The sequence below is a fragment of the Cygnus atratus genome, chromosome 3 (genome assembly GCF_013377495.2).
Source record: "Cygnus atratus isolate AKBS03 ecotype Queensland, Australia chromosome 3, CAtr_DNAZoo_HiC_assembly, whole genome shotgun sequence".
NCBI classification, from domain to species: domain Eukaryota; kingdom Metazoa; phylum Chordata; class Aves; order Anseriformes; family Anatidae; genus Cygnus; species Cygnus atratus.
In genome coordinates this window covers 37,225,390-37,245,441 of record NC_066364.1, presented here as the reverse complement: position 1 = coordinate 37,245,441, position 20,052 = coordinate 37,225,390, and the positions used below count along the sequence as shown (strand labels likewise).

Below are 20,052 nucleotides of genomic sequence, written 5' to 3'. Positions count from 1 at the left end.
CTGGACCATTTGCTAATACTAATTGTTGCTGGTTGAAAGTAGGGTAGAAGATTGTTAAAGTCTTCCCTGGCAGTAACTTGATCTGTGGAAATGTACTTTACAGGAACTGTGATGAGGTTTGCAGCTGGCAGACGCTTGTGATAGGATGGCCACATGACTTTACATCTTCCTTTTAATAACAGCATAAAAGCCTGTGTGACACAATTTTGGTAGGATGGCAGAGATTGTATGAACAGAAATAGGGTTATATATTTTTATAAACATTTCACATTTTGAATGATACTCGATGATGTGGCTATTTTGAAATAATATTATCACAATATGCTGAAGTAAATCTGGCAAGTTAGAAAACCACCAACTGAGGCCAGATGGGCTGTTGACATTCTCACATGAAGCATCAGTGGTAAATAAAAAAGTGTCAGGTAATAATCATACCAATTTACCCTCACTCAGTCTTAACAGAAACCTGGTCAATTGATAAATACTTCATTTGTTGATAAGAAAGAGCTCTAACCTTAGTTAATTAGATAAAATGTGATTTTGGGGGGGATAATTTACATGTTAGCACCAGTACCCTGGTAAATTTCAGAGTGAAACCTTATCTTCTGTTTCTGAAACACCAAGGCTACCCTATTTTCTACATTCAGCCATAACCTGCAGTGCAGTGTTGCTGTTTGTATTCACATCCAAGCGGGCAGCATTTCCCTGGTGTGCGAGACACCCAGGGCATGATTCAGCTGCCTAAAAATAGGTCTCTGTGCCCTTCAGAATGCTCTGACGTGTCTGAGACATCTCCATGGGGCTGGCAGATGTGGTACAAGACCCACCATACCCCATAACCCGAGCTGTCTGGACATCCAAGCCCTCCAGAGTAGCATCCAGCTGCATGGGTGGACATCCCACAGCATCGCTAAGAGTGGAAAGCACCAGAACTTGAAGCACTGAATTGAATCCCCTTTGTCTGCGGTATAAACCGGCTAAAACACTTTGGGATTAGGCTCTCCAGACTTCTGTAGTTGTGGCTGTGGAGCAGCTGTGGGTTTGATGCCACCTTTCTCCCAGGCTGCATGTCCATCTCTTCTTCCCCATATGGAGCCTTCCAGAGGTGTGAGAAAAGCTCAAATCCAGTTGAAGGGATGAGTGGCATTTGGATGGCATTAATAAAGATGACATGTCACTTGCGAGCTCATCCAGAAGAATTTCAGCGTGCAGTTCCAGTTCGAGCATCACACGTTTGTTTTCATTGTGCATCCAATCAGTATCAATGTGTTTTCTGAAGATTTGTCATGCTCAGCTAGATGGAAAGTATTCTTTTCACTAATATTTGCATTGTTTCACATCTGGTTCATAATATTTCTCATGCTATTGTCAGTGGAATTGTTCTGCCATTTCCTTTCATGATGTGCTTGATGGCTGTTCTGGAAAATAGTTTTTTTACAGGTTCAAGAAGATGCCGTTGGGTATATTTTCCATTTGGCAAACTACAAAAGTAACATTTACAGTTATAAACACCTGTATAGACTAACATATGTTGTATAGCTTTCTTCACAGAGAGGTATACAGCATAAATAACATGTAAACAGCTTTCTACAAGTTAAAATGAATGCAGAAAAAAAAAAAAAAGAGATTCTTAGGAAAATAAAAAATAGAAAAAAGCAACTTTTAAAAGAACTTTTAAGTTCCATTCCTCCCCAGTCCCACATTTTATCCAATGACTCTCTTTTGAAAGTAGTGAATATTGTGTACTCATTTTACATTCTATTGAAAAATATAACAACTTCACAGACACTGGCTCTTTTTATTTATGATTTTACTTCTCTACCCATTTGCAGAGTGGCAGCTGGCTGTGGAAATGGTCTGTGTTGTGTCCTATTCTGTGTGGTCCTGTAAGAAATTTTAATGTGATTTTCTCCAGGGAAACCTGAGCAATTTGGTTGGGTCACATTGGCAGCCAAGGCTGGCAGTAAGTCCTTTCACCCCTTTCTGGTTCTCACCTGAGCATCCTCTGGCATTTTTAGGCAGCACAATGTCCTTGCCTTAAACCCTTGGCTCAGCTGGAGAGCAGACGTCATTCTTAGCATTCAGATTCTCAACACTAATATGTGGGCTTCAGTCATGCTGTTGTCCAGTCTAGCTCCTGCTTTTTCTCTGACTGGAGATTTTTGGCAATCTCTTGTGACAATGATGATAATCTTACAAGCATAACTCTAAAGCAAACTCAGCTAATTTCTTCACAGTTGACAGTTTAAAACAAAAGTAGTAGGGTAGGTTGTACAAGAAAGTGAATGTTTGCATTGTTGTGCCTTGTTCTAAGCAGTATGTTGCAGCATCAGGGATGTCTTTCATAGATGAGCAAACAGCTTTACCCATATAAATACTGTATTTGTATTTGCAACAGCCATTTGCATATAAATACTGCAGCTTCCCTGACTATGGAGTTTCCAGAAGAGTGTAAAACATCTGGGAGAAAGTCCAGCTCTTGCATTCACAAACCTGATACTTCAGGCTTAAATCTCCCTCTTGTCTGCATCTCTCTCAAGAGAAATGGAGATGGCTGTCGGACAGACCTTTGCTTCTTTGATTCAGAGAGCAATGCACTTCTCACCCGCTTCCCTGGCACTCGTGTTCCTGAGGGAACGTGTGCTTTTTCTTCATGCCTCCTGTTATGTCCTTCAGTTTTCTTCCAGTGGAGGACATGAGGGAAATGGACACAAAAGGTGCAATAAAACTCACTTAGTTGCTTTGAGGGCGTGCAGTCTTACGCTGTAGTCCTCATCTGCCACTGCTCCTGTGCACTTCTAGGAGGTACAAAATGGTTCCAGTGGTGTGGAGAAGCAGATCAAAGGACTGGCAGTTCATAGTTGTTCGACAACATTCAAGGCCATAGAAGTTAAAATGCAGAAATGTATGAAACAACTGGCCTTCCCACTCCTGCTCAGACCTCAAGCAGGAGGAGCCAGAGAAACACCAAGCAACTCCAAAACCTTTAGGTGCACACAGTGGAGACCATTTCCTCACACAGCCTGTGGGCCATACTCCAAGCGGCCCCTCATGAACTCCGAGCAGTGGCGGGGTGTCTGTGGGGAGCACTGTGAACAAGACTGCAGCACGGACGCTGGGCAGGCTCTTGGAAAGGGTTGCTGTAACTTAACTGTGTCTCCATGGCTGCCAAGATTATGCAGAAGACCACGGAGACCACCAAAAAAAGGAGGAATGGGATAGATTAAAGCCACCTGAGACCCACACTTTCTAAGCTATGCCTCTTAGAGTTTCTGCACGTGTCAGCCTTTCACAAGCAGTTTGGTGAAAATGCTGATCAAATGCTGGCCTTTGCCAGGAGCATGCTTTAGAGAACTGTGTGGACAAAGGCTAAGAAAAGTTTTCACAAAAAGCATACAAAATAGGAATTACTGGAATCCCTTATCCAGCTGTAATTCACGTGTGTTTTAAATACTATTAACACAGACAAAAACAAATTCTCAGATAGTTTCTGTTATAGCAAAAGTGGCTGCCATTATAACAGGTTACGATTCAATGTTTCATTTTCTTTCATGCATTGTAACTTACATACAGCCATCTTTTAGCTGGCTCTGTCACCAAGTTCTGGCTCCCTGTTGAAGCCTCAGTCTCTGACACTCATAACTAAAGCAATGAGACCAAGTCCTTAAACTTATCCACTAAATGTGTTGGCTCTGAGAGCTTTTTCCAGAATTATGTCAACTCTCCACTTATCACTTATCTTCCTGGCTCCTGCAAATGCCCTATTCACAACACTCTGTACATAGCCTCAGACTTTCAGAGGCCATCATGAAACATATTAAAACCATTCTAATCTGCTGCTTCACACATAACCCCTCAATCGCAGCTTGTACTGATTCCAACCACCAGGCTCATAATCTTTGTAACACATTAGCCAAAAGGAAAAAAAACTCCATTTTCATTCTATCTTATCCATAACATGTGCAAATATTACCTCATCCATCCTTGAGCTGGCTCCAGAGATTAACCCAAAGCTGACATGATAGACGTCTAATTTAAAAAATAGTCCATTTCCTGGCAGTTGGTTTTATGGTCAGGTTTGTTTTAAACTTCGACTTTGGGTGTGATATTGCTACCAGAATTTCATATTTTTAAACACTATTTTGCCCTCAAAGGCTGTAGCCAAGGGTGATGTCATGTATTCTGGTAGCTTTACACATATCTGGAGCAGGAGCCTGAAGATTAAAAAGCAAGTTTTACTCACTACAACAACAGAGCAGGACACACAGGAGAAAAAAAAAAATTTTTTGTAAGAAACTGACACAACACCGCATTTAACCTTCTGATTAGGTAAAGCATTACGCGAATCTTTTTAATTGAGGGAACGTCGCTTAGGCAGTTTACTAGGCAGGAAGTGGCCGCTGATGCCTAAAGCAAGCAGCCTCCATAAGGTTTGAAGCAGTGCCCTTTGAAGTGAATGGAAAGAGTTTTACTGAACTCAGCGGAGGTACTCTGCATTTGTACTAATGCAATTCCGAGCACAATTTGACCCACGGGGATGAAGGGCACCGGCTAAATGAAAAAATAGCATGAATCCTTTGTTTATTTTACAGAAAAGCTCATATTGTATGCAATATTACTAAGAAATAAAATATCCTTTGCAGTGAAACAGTTTGTTCTTCCTAATCCAGTATTATTGTTACGCATGTGTTAAATCATAGGATACACATGGTTGTAAAAGCTGATTTATTAACTAACTAGAAATCAGAGGCATCCACCCAAGCGCCACCCAGCATCTGCTCAGACTAATGTCCCTCAAAAACGTCCCATATGTCAAAGGAGAGCATAGGCTCAGAAAAACACTAATCCCAGCTGGTCAAAAGGAGCAAAAGAAAAACAGGTTTTGCTTTATAGACTACAGTATTTTGTTTGTTTTCATTAAACACTCTTACTGATTTTAAACATCTGTATTTGTTAACTTGTTTAGTTCTTCCAAACTTAAGAGTACAAACAGTGCCATATGTGCTCACTGATGGCATTACTGTTCCTCCTGCTAACATTTGCCCGCAGGGCCAGGCTTATCTCTGACAACTCAGTAAACATGGCTCGCTAGGAAACCTGAACCGCCTGAGGTAGGCCGCTGCCTACGGGACAGAGCAGGCAGGAGGGACACGTGAAAATCTCTCTTCTACAGGTTCCAACACCCAACACAGCAATGCCAGCCCAGCTGAGGCAAAGCTGGCATATGAGGGAACCACATGTGGCCAGCTATACTGTGTCTGGTCGTTCACTTTCTCATCTTTTGTGCTTGCTGGTGGGAGTCAGAACAAACAGGTGGGACTGCAAAGCCCAGCCACTCGCACATCCTGCTGTTAAATTATCCTAGGCGCTATTTTAGAATGCTGAACAGAAACAAGTAGCTTCTCATAGTTTTATGAAGCAAGCCTAGCTCACTTCGAGTCACAACTGGTCAAAAAGAAAATTAAGAAGTGGTTTGGCTTCAGCCTGTTAGTGCTTCCACAGAGACAAAGTGGAGCGCACTCTGGGACTTTTTAATCTAGCAGGAGATGGTCTAACAAGTTGGAGGCTCAAGCCAAACACATTTAAGTAATGAATTAGATGGGCTTTTAACAAAAGGATTAATCATTATTACTAATGGGAACCAGTTACTAGGGGAAGCAATGTCTTTGTGGCTGCGTTCCTAGAAGGCAGGTCATAGTCAAACCAGTTCCCAGTCCCAGTGCCACAATACTTCTGATTGATGGGGGATGAGACAACACAACGTGTTGTTCCTCACCCTGTGTGCTCTGGGAACCCACAGGCCCGTGGGTACACCACTCCCACTCCAGAGCAGCGCAGGAAGGTGATGGTGACGCTTGTTCCTCCACAACAGGACGTGAGGAGCTCCCACTCAGTTCTGTGAGGAGGAAGAGGAGCACTTTCCCCGGCTGTTGAGTTACACGCTAGCACGAAACTTCAGCGCTTCCCTGGTGTAAGTGTGGTGGAAAAACCTCTGGAGCACATTTGCAGAAAAGGCTGGTAGAAATGCTTCACTTCTACAGTTACAAGATGAAAAAAATCTTAAAGTCTGTTAATTTCTGACAATTTGAGTGGCCATGCTCTGAAAAACTAGACCCATTTAAGGCATTTCTGATTGAGTGACCTAATTTTGAGTATTCTGACCACTTTTTACATCCATTAATATAATTTCAAGCTGATACCTCTTTCAGAGTGCTTTGACTTCAACTTTTTTTTGTTTCTCCTATGTTCCATTTGACATGTCCAATTCCAGGTTCTAGCATATGCCCCCTTGGAAGGCATATGACCTTGGCAACTGGCCTGTAATCATCCAACCTAATTTTTGGCACCCAGGTTTCCTACAGAACAGTTAATAAAAGTGGGCACCTCTTAAACCATGATTCTTTGCTTCTGTTTCTCAAGTAGTCTGCCCCTTCACACAGAGAAGGCAGATACTGGCATATAATGTTGGCTGGTATTTAGAATTACAGAAACGTAAACCTCTTTTGTCCTCAAACCCACCCTCCCCAAGACCTATAGTTCATTCCCAGTCCTCTAAGGCTTTCCAGCCAAACTGTGCTCCATGCTACAGAGCTACAACTCAGAGCTCGCCTCTCCAGGTCTTCTCTCCATGAGCCAGTAAAGACGGCTCTCAGTAAAGAGTTACTCCTCCAGACAGGGGTGCACCCATACACGAGTTAATGTGACTGCTTGGATGTACAGTCATGCTCATACACTCACTTTTCAAATACACCAGCAGCTCTGCCTGCCTCTCTCCACCAGATAACATGGGAGATTCTGATACTATACAAAAGCTGGAGGAGTACAGGCAGGGAGATGGTGTGGTAGGTGCATGTATTTCTTCACAGGAGAAGAGGAATGATTAATGGAACACATAAATATGTTCAAATGGGAAACGAGGGGGCAGAAGCAAAGGAATGGCACAGTTTATTTGTTAAAGGCTACAGGAGGCTCAGTGCATGGACAAGCTGCGCCTGTGGATGGTCTCATATAGGAGAACTGGGGACAGCTTCTGCTGTTTATGTGCAAGTGCATATACCCATTGGGGTGAGGGAGAATCATGTTGTGAATAGATGAAATCTGATCCTCTCTGGGCACATCCTCTGTGAGCCTGACAGCAGCTGGATGAGACAACCAACAGAAGATGAGGTCAGGCAAGAACTACTATGCGGACTTGGTTCATTTAACACTTCCTGAAGGCTGGAGTTAGGAGAGTGTGCATTAGTGTCTTTCAGAAATCTAGTAAACAATTTGTCAGAGCCACTGCATTTCCACTGCTTCCAGAGACTTTCTGAAGCTTCTCTCAGAAAGTTGCTCATGGTACAGTTCTTGGAATTTCACCGACAAAAGTATGAAATTGTCACTTCTGTCTTTGTACACTTCCCTATAGGAGGAACCAGCAATATGAGCTCTTTGGAGAGCACACAAGTTTCTAAATGTGTGGCTTATACCTTTTCTTGTACCTCCTTTCCCTGCAACATCACTTTCATTCCACTTAATTCTTTAATCTCTCTCTTTTTCAGATTATTAACAATTGACCTCCAGGAGAGCTAACTCTTAGCACATCAGTAAGAATGTGTATGTTAATCTAATTAGACTCAAAGTCCCCTGAAAAGGCAAAGAAGCATCTGAGGGGATTATCAAAAGCTTCCAGGCAATGAAATATCTTAAGAAATCTGGCTTTACTCTTCTGGGTGTGGACTGTGGTTTGTATACATTGCTGAAATCAGCGGCAGGTGTCTTGGAATGCTACTGCAAAGAAAATACACAGTGGGGTCTAGTTCATATCACTTCACATCCCCTCCTGAATTTGCACCTCTTTCCATGTTCAACCACTGGATGTTTTTTATAGCTTATTACATTTTGAACTCGACACTGCAAAGATCAAATAAGCAGCCAGTCATCAATTAACTTTCCAAAGAGAATACTTCAATATTCACAACACATATGCGTTGCAGGCATAAATGTTAGTGTGCGTGTGTGCACATGCAAGAGAAACCAGGGGAATGGACTGCTCATTTAACACACAAGTTTCCAAACATGTGAATTATGCACTCTTCTTGTATCTCTTTTCCCCACAACATCTCTTTCACTCCAGGCACACGCAGATACATATAAACACACATGCTCACCTTTGACATAAAATTGGGGCTGACTCTTGCTGTGAATGTGATTTTCTTCTGCTCAGTGGCTCTCGTACAATCCTCTGTAAGTGGTCCAAAGGGGCCACAAGGTAAGGAGAATTTTGGCCCACGATGTTTTAAACCTCATCACATATTAGGGCCAGGAGCAGCAATAGCTTCTCATTGTAAATTGTGCCTGTTGTTGTAATTTATCAGGATCAAACAGTTGCTGGCAGCCCTTTCCATAAGATCCGGTTGCAGTGTCTATATCAGCATCAAGCAAAATCAAACATGGCTTGCGAACAGAGGTTTAGCGATAAATAAATCACTCAGGGAGCTTTAGAGAAACAAGTCTTCACACACACCAATGTTATGGTACTTGTCTTTATTTCTCTTCCAGCTTTCTTTCCTTTCCTTTCCTTTCCTTTCCTTTCCTTTCCTTTCCTTTCCTTTCCTTTCCTTTCCTTTCCTTTCCTTTCCTTTCCTTTCCTTTCCTTTCCTTTCCTTTCCTTTCCTTTCCTTTCCTTTCCTTTCCTTTCCTTTCCTTTCCTTTCCTTTCCTTTCCTTTCCTTTCCTTTCCTTTTTTTTTTCTTTTTTTTTTTTTTTTTTTTTTTAATTTGATTCACAGTGTTCCTATGACATGTGTTTTGCCTTATTCAGCCATTTGGAATACAGGTGCACGACTGTGTTTTTGATGGAGTGTTGCTATTCTGGAGTGCTCCATCCAAAACACAATCCCACACATGTAATCCAAACTGCTGAAGATGAGTCAACCATCTTCCCGTTGCCATGATAATTAGACATATTTTCATTCAAAGTTGCATAGTCTTTATTATTAGTTGCAGATGCCAAGCTTAAACAGTATTGTTGAATCTTAAAAGGCTTTAGCACCGGGCTATTTCATCTCTCGGCATGGAGGAAATGAACAAAAAGCCCAAGCTTATCTAAACTTAAATTAAATCAAATCAAATATTATTACACTGCAAGAAAGCAGTGACACCTAAATACTTTTATTATACATGTAAAAATTGTAGCTTAATACGCTGTTAAGTAAACATAGCCGCTGAACAGAGAGGGTTTGTCGTAATTAAGGGATTCACATAACAGCAGCTTCCAGTCTTACTAATCCATGCAGGCCACACATCTAAATTTCTTTACTTTGAAAACATTTCAGTTTCTTATCACATTAAGAAAATGACCACTTCCCAAAAGCCTGAAGCAACAAAAAACTTCACTAGGTTTTAAATCCTTAAGCTAGGTATTACTTTCAAGACAAATGCTTGGAAAAGGCAGTTTTCACAGGTCTTAGTATACACTGTCTGAACCTTGGGGCTGCTAGTGTTTATTTCTGGTACCTTAGGAGCTAATAGGTGATTAGTGGGATAGATATGGAGAGGAAGAGAAGACATGGGAAGGCAGGTGTCATGGGCCTTTGAGGCTAAGCTTTAAGGCCTATTTTAGTAGATAGACAAGCTGATCTCTTGGTGGCATTTTTGGTACGAGGTGGGTGGCAGACAGACGTCAGATGTACAGCTGCTGAAAATCTCTAAGTAATGACAGGTCATATCCCTACCTAATGCCCTCTTTACAAAAAATAAAATAAAATACAATAAAAAATCTGCCTGACTGCATTTAAGAGTTTCAGGGTACTGAGGCTTTCCTTTCAGTAGAAACTATTTGTCTGGCTTCTGTTTTCTGTACACAGAAAACATACATGGAACATCAGCTTAGATTATCTTTATTTCCAGGTATAGAAAAAAATAAACTGAAAAGGAGGGCAAATGCTGACTCCAGAGAGGTTTCTTGGCAGGTGGAATGCCAGATCCCTCTGTAGAGCCCTTCCAGCACAGGGCAACAGAAACAGCGGGCTCTATGTTTGCTGTAGGCGAGGTGTCTACCTCCAAACAAAACAACCCCAAGCAGTGCTGGGGATGCAACAGCAGTGGAGACGATCACAGGTCTCTTCGACTTCTCCATCCTTCGTATCTGTGCTTCACTACAAACAGCGTGGGGCCAGGGTCGATGGCTTCATGCGAGAGGGGATGACTAGTGAGGCAGTTCCATTAAACTGACACGCATGCTCGCTCTGCACAGAGAACAGACTTGTAGCAGGTGTCCTTTTCCTCCCCATAGATGCTGGTTAACACGTTGCAGGGTTTTTGCCATGTGAACCTAATTTCAGGGGGGGAAGGAGGTGTTACTCCTCCTGTGGCCAAAGGAAAAAGGGTTCTGGAAGCGCTCATTGGCTTTTCCCATTCATCAGGGGCAAAGAGCTCCCTATACATTCACTTTGTCAGCCCATGGACCAGGTGCTGGAGCAGAACTTTTTACTAGTAACGATTCCTTGCAAGGGTCTAACCTTGTCCCTTTAGCCTATAAGACCTGATACCAAATTCCCTGTGCAGGAATGGAAGACTGAGCCGCAGAGCACAGCCTAAAGGAAAATAAAAAGGTGCAGCAGATTAATTTAGGATGAAATTGTAACGAGAAAAAAGCTTGAGAAAGAAGGTAATTGGAATAAATTTTACACTCCATCTCTCCTCTCCAAAAGTACACTATAACCACTTCTAGCCTGCTGAAAATACCACAGAAACACCACTAAAAATCTCTTTGGTCTACAGGAATACTGTTTATAACAGACACAACATCAGGAAAACTGTGGAATGCATTATTGGTTAAAAAGTTAAAACAAACTTCTGGCAAATAAATTAACATACATTCCAAATTTTCTTTCTAAAAATGTAGGCTAGTATACAGCAAAGCAAGTGATCCAATAACAGAGTCATGACCTTCCAAGACAGAAGAGAATCTTGTCCCGTAACTCACTGCTTAATGAAGTTATTCCCTCAGTAGCATAATTACAGCAAGCCTTTTGCCAGAAACCAAAGTCACGTAGACCCACTAGATTCAATGGTAAATGCATCAAGCTGCAGTGCTTACAGTACAAAAAGCCATGCAAGCATGCTGAAATCCTCAGCCCAGTGGTGTGAAAGGCACTACGTATCCCGAGCTCTGATTACAGCGAAATTCAGCCCTTAAAATGAGACATTTCCTTTGCAGTATTATGGGAATAGTAGAAAGAACAAACCCAATCCCGCGGGCAATGCAACCGTGGTGCCTGCTTTTTTGTGGCCAGGCATAGACCGGCTGCCACGCCATCAGTGCAGATTTGTCAGGGCAGAACCTCCAGCATCAGATGAGCATTAATTATTGTGCACATATGCACCTGCCACTATGCTCCACGTCAGCTTGGGAAAGACAGACCTGCAGTTACGGGAGATGTTTCAGGGAGCTAAAGGACAGGCAGGAGCGAGCATTCACAAAACACCATGCGCCCCAGTACAGGCATTGCTGGTGCTGGCACACGTAGCTGCTGGTTTCAAGTAGGAAAGAGTCCCGGCCTCTAATAGAGACAAATCTTAATGTCATGGTTGCAAAAGGATTTCAAAAACGCTTTGAGTGATCTTCCTGAGAAGATGCGCAAAGCTTTCTTTCTGCCTGTTCATTTCAGCAGACTCTGGCCTGAAATAACCATCCTGCATTGAAAGCAGGAAAAATAAGTTCCTTTGCCAAGTGGGTGTTCCAGGTTCCCACCACTCTAATAACAGATCATTTCTAAATCAACCCCCAAAAACCTGAAGACCTCCCAGTGGCACTCAACACGACTGTTTGATCATTTTTCGGCCAGTAGGATAAAATATAATGTTATTGCTAGCCGTATGTTGGTGAGAAATCTACTCCAGTAATCGTAAGGCTGCCTTACTTTCAAAGGAAAATTAAATTGCAAACTTTTCACTTAAGATTTCGTCCTATTTCTGTGCTGACAAATGTACTTGCACTTGCCATGCTGAGACTTTTTGGACACTTATTTGCAGAGAAATGATGTTCCCCTAAATAAGCTCTTTAAGATAAACACATATGCATGTGCTGTTTATTATACTTTAAAAATACAAAAAAAAAAAAAAAAAGTTGAGCTCAGACAAAACTTTTCAAACTGCATTTGGAGAGTGACCTAAGATGTGGGAAAGTTGTCTATTGCTTATGTTATTTTTTCACCCACTTTTGAGTGCTTTGAGGCTACATTTCCCCTGAGTTATGACAGATATTGCCACCCACCTTAGTTCTTCCTGCCTCTGCCCTAACAGAACCTCTTTGTTGTTTTATCTAATCAGATTCAGAGGCCCTGCTAGAGTTGGCTCTTTCAGACTGTTCAAAGCTGTTATATTTCTTATTTCCCAGGCTTCAGAAGAACTAAAAATAACCAAGTGAAAACCTGAAATGCAAAGCTAATATTCTTGCCAGTGTGAAGAAGATATGTTGGCAGGATTAACAAGAGATTCTACAGGTCTGAATAATTTTAATAAATGAGCACACTTAATTTTTCCTTGCTGAGTTTTTGGAGCTTAATCTTTGCTAAGCCACTAAGAATTTTTTGTAAAAATATTTATCTTAATTTTTTTCTGAACCAAAGATATGTGGTGTGTCTTCATGCAAAAAGAAAAGTTTATTATAGCTTTCTGTATACAAAGCAGAATATTCAAGACAGATGAGGGTTTGCAGTTCAAACAACTTTGGGGTGAAAGTTTTGTTTCCCCAGCCCTGTGGAAAGTAACTCTCAGATGTGCCAAGCACTGAGGACTCTCACTGGCAAAGAAGGATGTGCAAAAGGCATAGGATGGGATTGTTAAGCTTGTTCAAATGTGCTAGGGTTGGTCAAATCTACCATGTTTGTATCAGTCTTTACACATTAATGTTCCTAGGATCTGTCAAAAGTGAAAGCTCTTAATAGAAGGGATCTTGCTCCATGGGCTGGATTACGTAGTGTAGCAACATTTCCCAAAAAGTTTAGAGAGGATTGGGAAATGTTAGAAAAAGCACTGTTAGATGCTTAACTTCTAAGTTAAGAGAGTGAGAAGCAGCTGCAATTACTGAATGCAAACATTCATCCTCTTGAAGGCACTTTTAACTGCTTCTATTTGCTGGCAGTAGCACAGTTTTCTCCATGATGGAGAAAGGTTTACTCCTGCAGCTAGTTATTACAGAAACTTTGTGCTCCCCCTGTTGCAGAGGAACCGAGATGTTGGCAGCACAGGGTGCAGCATTAAGGCAATTTGACATTTACATAAATGAGGCAAAGGGGAGATTCATTTTCAAAAAATCTGAGAAACAGTGCCGTAGACCATGTCTGCAAACTTACAGAAACTTTGAAATGACCAGCAACGTGACAGCCTAGCTTCCAACTTGCAGCTCAGTTTGAGGGATGCACGTACAAAGCAGAAATAAGGTTAGTGAATGGTTTAAGCTGCTGGAGCAATTTAAAACAATACACAGTTTATTTCTCAGCTTGTGGAGAAACTGCATGACGGAAAAGACCTGGGGGATGAGATGCTAAGCTGAGTTCAGGCTAGCTACTGTAACACAGTCCACCGTAAATCTGGCCCTGGGGATCTGAGGACTATGGTTAATCAGCAATGGAGCAATGTCAGATCTGCAGTGACACAAAAGTGAAAGCATTAAAAATATCTTTTAATATGAAATTATAGTTAGATGAACTATTTTCTAACTAATTCTAATTTAACATTTTTTATTCCTCACAAAAAAATACAGTTCCACACAGGAGAGCATAAGAACATAGAAGAACATAATTCTTCTGTTTTCTATGAAACTCTTACTTTTAAGGACGGCTCTTTTTTTATCTGATGCATATAGTGGAAAGGATTTTTATTGCATAGTCGTGTAAGGAAGTATTATCACAGTGGGCATGAACAGAGAATGCAGTTTAAAGAAACTTCTTAATTCACCACTGTTTGTTTGCTTTTCATTCAGTATGAAACTGTTAACCTTTAAAAAAACATAACCAAGAATATGGCTAAATATTTATTATCATAATCTCATATTTCACATATTTGCAAGTTCAGTACTGAAATACTATCTAATGCAATGCCTCAGCCAAAGTGGATGTGGCAGACGTTTTGTTTCCTTTTTATTTGATGTCTTTTTCCTCATCGACATTTATGGATGATATGAATCTGAAATAAGACATGCAAAAACAAAAGTATGGATATTTTATCCCTTTTAATTTTACCATTAACAATTTGAAATCATTATACTAATATGCAAAGCCTTCTATTTTAGCAATCTGAAGTAAAAATGTCTAAGTGTACACATGCCGCGTTTAAAAGAGAAACCAGTGACTACAGTGGCAAAATCTGATTCCACACAAGTCAACAAAGGCCTCCCACCAATGTCAGTAGAGCCAGAATTTTACCTTGTAATTTGGGGCTCTATCCAGCAGGATCTATTTCAGAATTTGTGACCACACTTCAGCTTTATTAGCATCACCACGCTAATGGCCAAGTTCCTGGCTGAAATTCGTGGCTATTCCTGCTCTCAGTTTTTTAAGCTTCACTGTTAAGAGCTCTACAGAAAACTGCTCCAACTGGATGGCATTAGAAGGAAATGAAAATCTTTTAAGTGGCTATTGTGCATGTCACTTGAATGCACTGGATGACATTTCAACACTAGGCAATGCCTCCTCTCCACAACAATCATCAAGAGTGGTTTGGTTTTTTTTCCCCCCCATATGGGCACTGAGGTTTCCAACAGCATTGATCCCTCTGCACATTTTTCTATACTTTATACAAGCCTCTTTGAACATACTTCTGCAAACAGAAAGGCTTCAATGTGCAACAGTTTTTTAGCAGCTTGCAGGACGACTGAGCCCTTGATGTGATTATTTGATTATATATGAAGTAACTCTCATGATCGATGAATGATGTCGCGGCTATCACTTTGAAGTTAATAGCAAAATTTGCACTGGCTTAAATGTGAACAGGATCAAGGCGCGCAGCATCAGACTGACATATCTTAATTAATTTCCATATTTCTTTTTTAGTGCTCATGCCTCACTCCATGCCTCTTCATGACATATGAGAGAAAAGAGCAAATGCTGGAAACTGATGTTTTCACCAGCATTAGCCTGTCATGCCTAACAAATCGTTCCAGTGTATTAGTTTATATGGGCATCCTGTCCTTGATCAGCTCCCACATTTTCCATAGACAGCAGCAGAAGTTGCACACAAAGACAAAACAAATGACCCATACTTTGCAAATGGAAATACAATACTCCATCTGCAGACAAAAGGCCTGATTGAAAGAAGTGCTGCAGCACCTTCAGCAGAGTAATTTCTACTGACTTCAATGGAAAATGCACAGCCCATATTTCTTTGCTTCTTTGAATATAAACTATAATTTATACTTGGATAAAGCAATCTGGGACATATAAAGGCCATATTGGAAGCACAGTCTTTATCTCTCAAACTAACAGGAAATGAGAGACAGTAATAGAATTTTAACTAGTTTCTCACTTGCGATGAGTACCCAATGCTGGCTGAAGAAAACTTCCTTTCAAAATGTTTTCATTCTAAGCCTGCTCAGCAGAGGATCCAAATGTGAGTGTGTGTGTGTGTGAACAACGTTCATTTGTATTCTTAAGTGAGCTTGCTTTATTTTGCCATTTACTAAATGCTGGCGTAAAAATTCCTGAAGCAACGTGACTCTCACAACAAACAAAACTGACAGACCCTGGCTGGAGAGCACATGCAGGCACAGACTGCAATTGTTCTGTGGTTATTTGAGAGACAGTGGTCAGGGGAACAGGGGTCATTAATTCCTCTGCATATTTTAAACATTTCCAGAGATGTGCTAAAACGCATTAGAAGCGCAGCAGCCAACATCTAAAGCAGAAACACAAGAAAAACTTCAGGAGGGGATTTTTGGGTAAGAGCGAGGAGGGATGCTTTGGGTTTGACCTTTGCGTTAGGGAAAGCGATGTACTTTTAACTCATTTTGTCTTGCTTTGGTGAGGCTGAAGGGACACACCCTTCACAAATATTAGTGAATCACTGATTATGTTGAGCTTGAAGGGCCCCAGAAGGACCACCGAGTCCCAGTCCTGACCCCACAAAGGGCACTGTAAGGATTGTAGAATGCATTAAAGGGTGTCCTCCAGACACTGCCATGCTGAGGGTACAGCTTCTGCTTGCCGGTGTCAACATTTGCCCCGAGCCTTTCTGCGAGCAGGCACAAAGCTGCTCCTCGCCAAGGACCCGCCATAGCTGCCACACGGAAAAAACGAATTCCGCTTTAATTTCTGGGGAGAAAAAAGGGGAAACAAAGAAGGCACAGAAGGGACAGCAGGCTGCCGGGACTGGGAACAGAGAGCCGAGGCGGGGAGCGGCGCAGGTACGCGAGCAGCCCCTGCGCTATCCTGCCGTGACCCCTCATGGTGGAAGCGGTCAGCGCTGCCGCCTCCAGCCGCGCCTTCCTCCCCTCCCTCCTCCTCCTCCTCCTCCTCCTCCTCCTCCCCGTCCCGCCCCGCCGCGCGTCACGTGACCCTCGCCACGCCCGTAATGGCGGCCGGGTGCCGCCTCCCCTCCTCTCCCCGCCCTCGCTCCCGGCGGGCCGGTACGGTGGCCGGCACGGTTGCCAAGGCAACCGCGGCCAAGCGCGGGCGGCCTAGGCCTAGGCCTCGGCCCCCGCCGCCCTGCGGAGCCTTCCCCACGCCTTGGTGCCCTGCTCCGCGTCCCAGCGCGTACCCCAGCCAGGGGCTGCCCCGGATTTTGTCTCAAAGTCCTTTGCCCGCCTCCAGTTTTAAAGGTATGACGGTAAAGTATATTCGCAAAGGGTTGCGGGCGTGTGTATTCCGTTGTGGAAATCGCCTGCCTTGTCCTTTTGAAAAATAAACTTGTACGTTTTAGCGTTCAGAGTTGCAGCTTTAAGGGAGACAGAAGTACAAACATACGGGAAGAATCGATTTGCTTCTCTAGCAAAACAAATTAATCATTCTCCATTGGTTTAAGTACTTGGCATTAACAGTTTAACAGTAAACTGTTAACAGCATCCAGTGTTTGCAGTGCCCTTTGATGTAAAAATATAAAAGGATAATGGATTATGTGTGTCGTGAGAGGTTACATTCTTAATCTTCTTACCATCTTTTCAGAGATATTGTCCAAGTACTTACATAAGGATATCTTATTTAATTCAAAGTTTGGGCAGCCTGCTATAACTGTTTTGTGTTTACTTTATTTTACTTTATTTTATTATTTTACTTTATTTTATTATTTTACTTTATTTTATTATTTTACTTTATTTTATTATTTTACTTTATTTTATTATTTTACTTTATTTTATTATTTTACTTTATTTTATTATTTTACTTTATTTTATTATTTTACTTTATTTTATTTTATTTTTTTAACCACCAAAGCCGAAGTGTCGGGTGGTCTGCGGATGAATAACGAGTGAAAGCAGGAAGCAGTTGTCACCACTCACCTGTCAAAACCCATTTACTAGGTAGGTAACAGTCCTGTGTACTGAGAGGACTCCATTTGAGAGAAGTTTTATTTAATGGTAAAAGCATTTCTGTGAGTGTTGAGCCCTTTTATGTTTACGTAGCGCTTCTCAGCCTGGAGGATGCTAAAGTAGTTTAATACTGCAATGTGTATGCAGTTTTGAAGTTAGCCATATGTGTTGAGCATTGTGATATGCAAAAGCTTTGTAGCATTTTGAGTGTGGGGCATATTTTATACCTGGGAAATCAACAAAGACTTTGGGGAATGGGAGGAGGGCAAGTGCTTTTGGTTTTGTGTTTCGGGGCAGATCAAACTGAATGTCATCCTCTAATCTTGAAGGTTTTTATGTATTTGTTATTTACTGAGCCCTAAACGCAGCAAAGACTGTGAAGAAAAACTTACAATGCCAGATGTCTCCAGTTTTAGAGAAGAAACACAGAAAGGAATTAAAAGCCCTTAAAAGGGATGGGAAGTATTAATGCTGTGGATTCTTGAGTTATCGTAGACAGAATTCTTAATTGTAGGTAGCTAAGAGAGATGTCTTTTGAAGAAAAACGTAAAGGTGGTGAAGAGACTTGTAATTTCTTTATCCCTCACAGTGTAAATGCTGAAGCTGATGTTCTGGAAATTAGTATTTTTATTATATGGAATCTGAGTAATGCAAATATGTTTGCATTGACTCTCTCATTCAGTTAATAATGTAGATTTGGGTTGGGAGGGGAGAAATTTGACATCTCTCTGGAGATTTTTTTTGCTTACAGCCCTGTGAAAGCAGCAAATCTCTAGGTTACCTCTAATTTTAGAATGCTTTTAATTAACTTTATTTTTATTGTTTAGAAGATAACATCCAGCTGCAGATGATGGCTCATCGATTTTCAAAAGAAGAATTAGATGAGCAGTTTGAAGAGTTTCTGAAAGAGGTATGTCTCAGAGCAAGGTCACATCCATTTTCTCCATTAAAACACAGAAGAAAAATTGAGTATGAAATAGAAGATGCAGCTGTGCTTCTGTCATATGATTCATGTAGCTGTCTTATGAGTGGGTCCTTGCAACGTCATAACTCCATTGCTAAACTGAATTCATACTACTCTGCTGTACTGAAATCACGAGAGGAGTTTTGAGATTAAATATGAGCATTTTGTCACTGCTAGGTTATACATTTAGAAAGAGCTGTTGGTTCTTGCTTTTGTTTTGATATAATTGTGTGTGTGTGTTACTCTGTACTTCAAATTGATATTTAACTGAGTAGAGATAATCAGATCAAAACCTGCTGTATGTAGCTGCAAGGTGCATTTTAAGAATGTCCTTATTTTTCTGTGTAATACCTAATTTCATTGAATTTTATTTAAACACTCTTGTTTTAATTGTAACAAAATTAAATATGTTGTAGTGACTGGAAAATTTTAGTTTGAATCTTTTTATTGCTCGTGGTGCTTGATGTTTCTGCGTATAAGCAAAATAACGCACATCAGTGGATTATGACTTTAGCTAGCAATTATCAGACATGGTCAAAATGTTGTAACTTGGTGTATTTTTCATCGGATAGAGCTTTGCAATTTCGGAGTTTGCTTTCTGGTATATCAGACACACTGTGGTAAGCCTAAGATACAAATACCACACATGTAAGGCCTTTACTGGATGCTATGACAGTATGTAAGTATAGCTAGCGATTGCAGATAATTTTCTTGGGGTCTTTGTTGTAAGCAACAAATGCTTAAGCTGTGGTTTTTGTACAATGTAATTACTTGCGAGAAGTTTTACGGAAGCTAGCACCTAAACTTTCACTTCTTACTGTGTAGTGGAGAACTGTAGTAGTAGGAGGCTTCTTTTCCATGAAGATTTCAGCTTTTCCAAGTCCCTACTTCTGCCTTGACCATCGTGCAGCTGCTTTTACAAACACAATATAGATGTTACTTAATTGAGCAATACAAAATTGAGAGAATAGAGAACCAATATGCCATCTGAATATTAAGATTCACAAAGATCTTAAAGGTAAATTTTGGCCTTTAATTTCATGATGTAATTGACTTTCCTGAATTCGCTGGAGTTATTAATCTAAGTAAAAATAGAAAAGTAGGATTTGCTTTTCTGTCAAAAATGCTTCTTCTATTGTTATGAAGGCAGTTGCTCTGGGGAGGATAAGAGATTTATTTTTTATACTTATTTTGCGCATCTGACAAAAGCCTGTATATGACCACTTCTCGTATTTTATTCTTCATTTACATGTTCTTCTTGCTCTTCAGTTATTGTCCACATTGAGAACAGTTGAGTTAAAATAATTCAATACAGCTATTTTGTTGTGTTTTTTTTTTTCTAAGTGGCATTTGGCATGTTTCAGAGAAAGCAACTTTTAACAGCTCATATCTTAAACTTATTTTATCGTTTCAAACTAAAACTGTTTTTAAGCAAGCTTAAACACTTTACACGTATATACCGTCAACCTAGTCATTACAAATGTTTTATTTTATGTTTTGCTAGCTAGATACAGACCCAAATAATGACATTATTTATGCTGTTACTTTATATTCGTACATCTTCCACTCTGTTCTTCCCTTTGG

The 20,052-nt window shown here is 40.9% G+C and overlaps 1 protein-coding gene across 1 annotated transcript in view; it reads left to right on the top strand.

Annotated features, from left to right (window-relative positions):
* Positions 1 to 16,604: 16,604 nt before the first annotated feature.
* CEP162 (centrosomal protein 162) overlaps positions 16,605 to 20,052 on the top strand; it is a 41,603-nt gene continuing 38,155 nt past the window's right edge. The window contains exons 1-3 of the mRNA XM_035559530.2: positions 16,605 to 16,799; positions 17,410 to 17,495; positions 18,332 to 18,414. Coding sequence (XP_035415423.1) covers positions 18,352 to 18,414 — 63 coding nt within the window. The 5' untranslated portion in view covers positions 16,605 to 16,799; positions 17,410 to 17,495; positions 18,332 to 18,351. The remainder of the gene's footprint in view (positions 16,800 to 17,409; positions 17,496 to 18,331; positions 18,415 to 20,052) is intronic.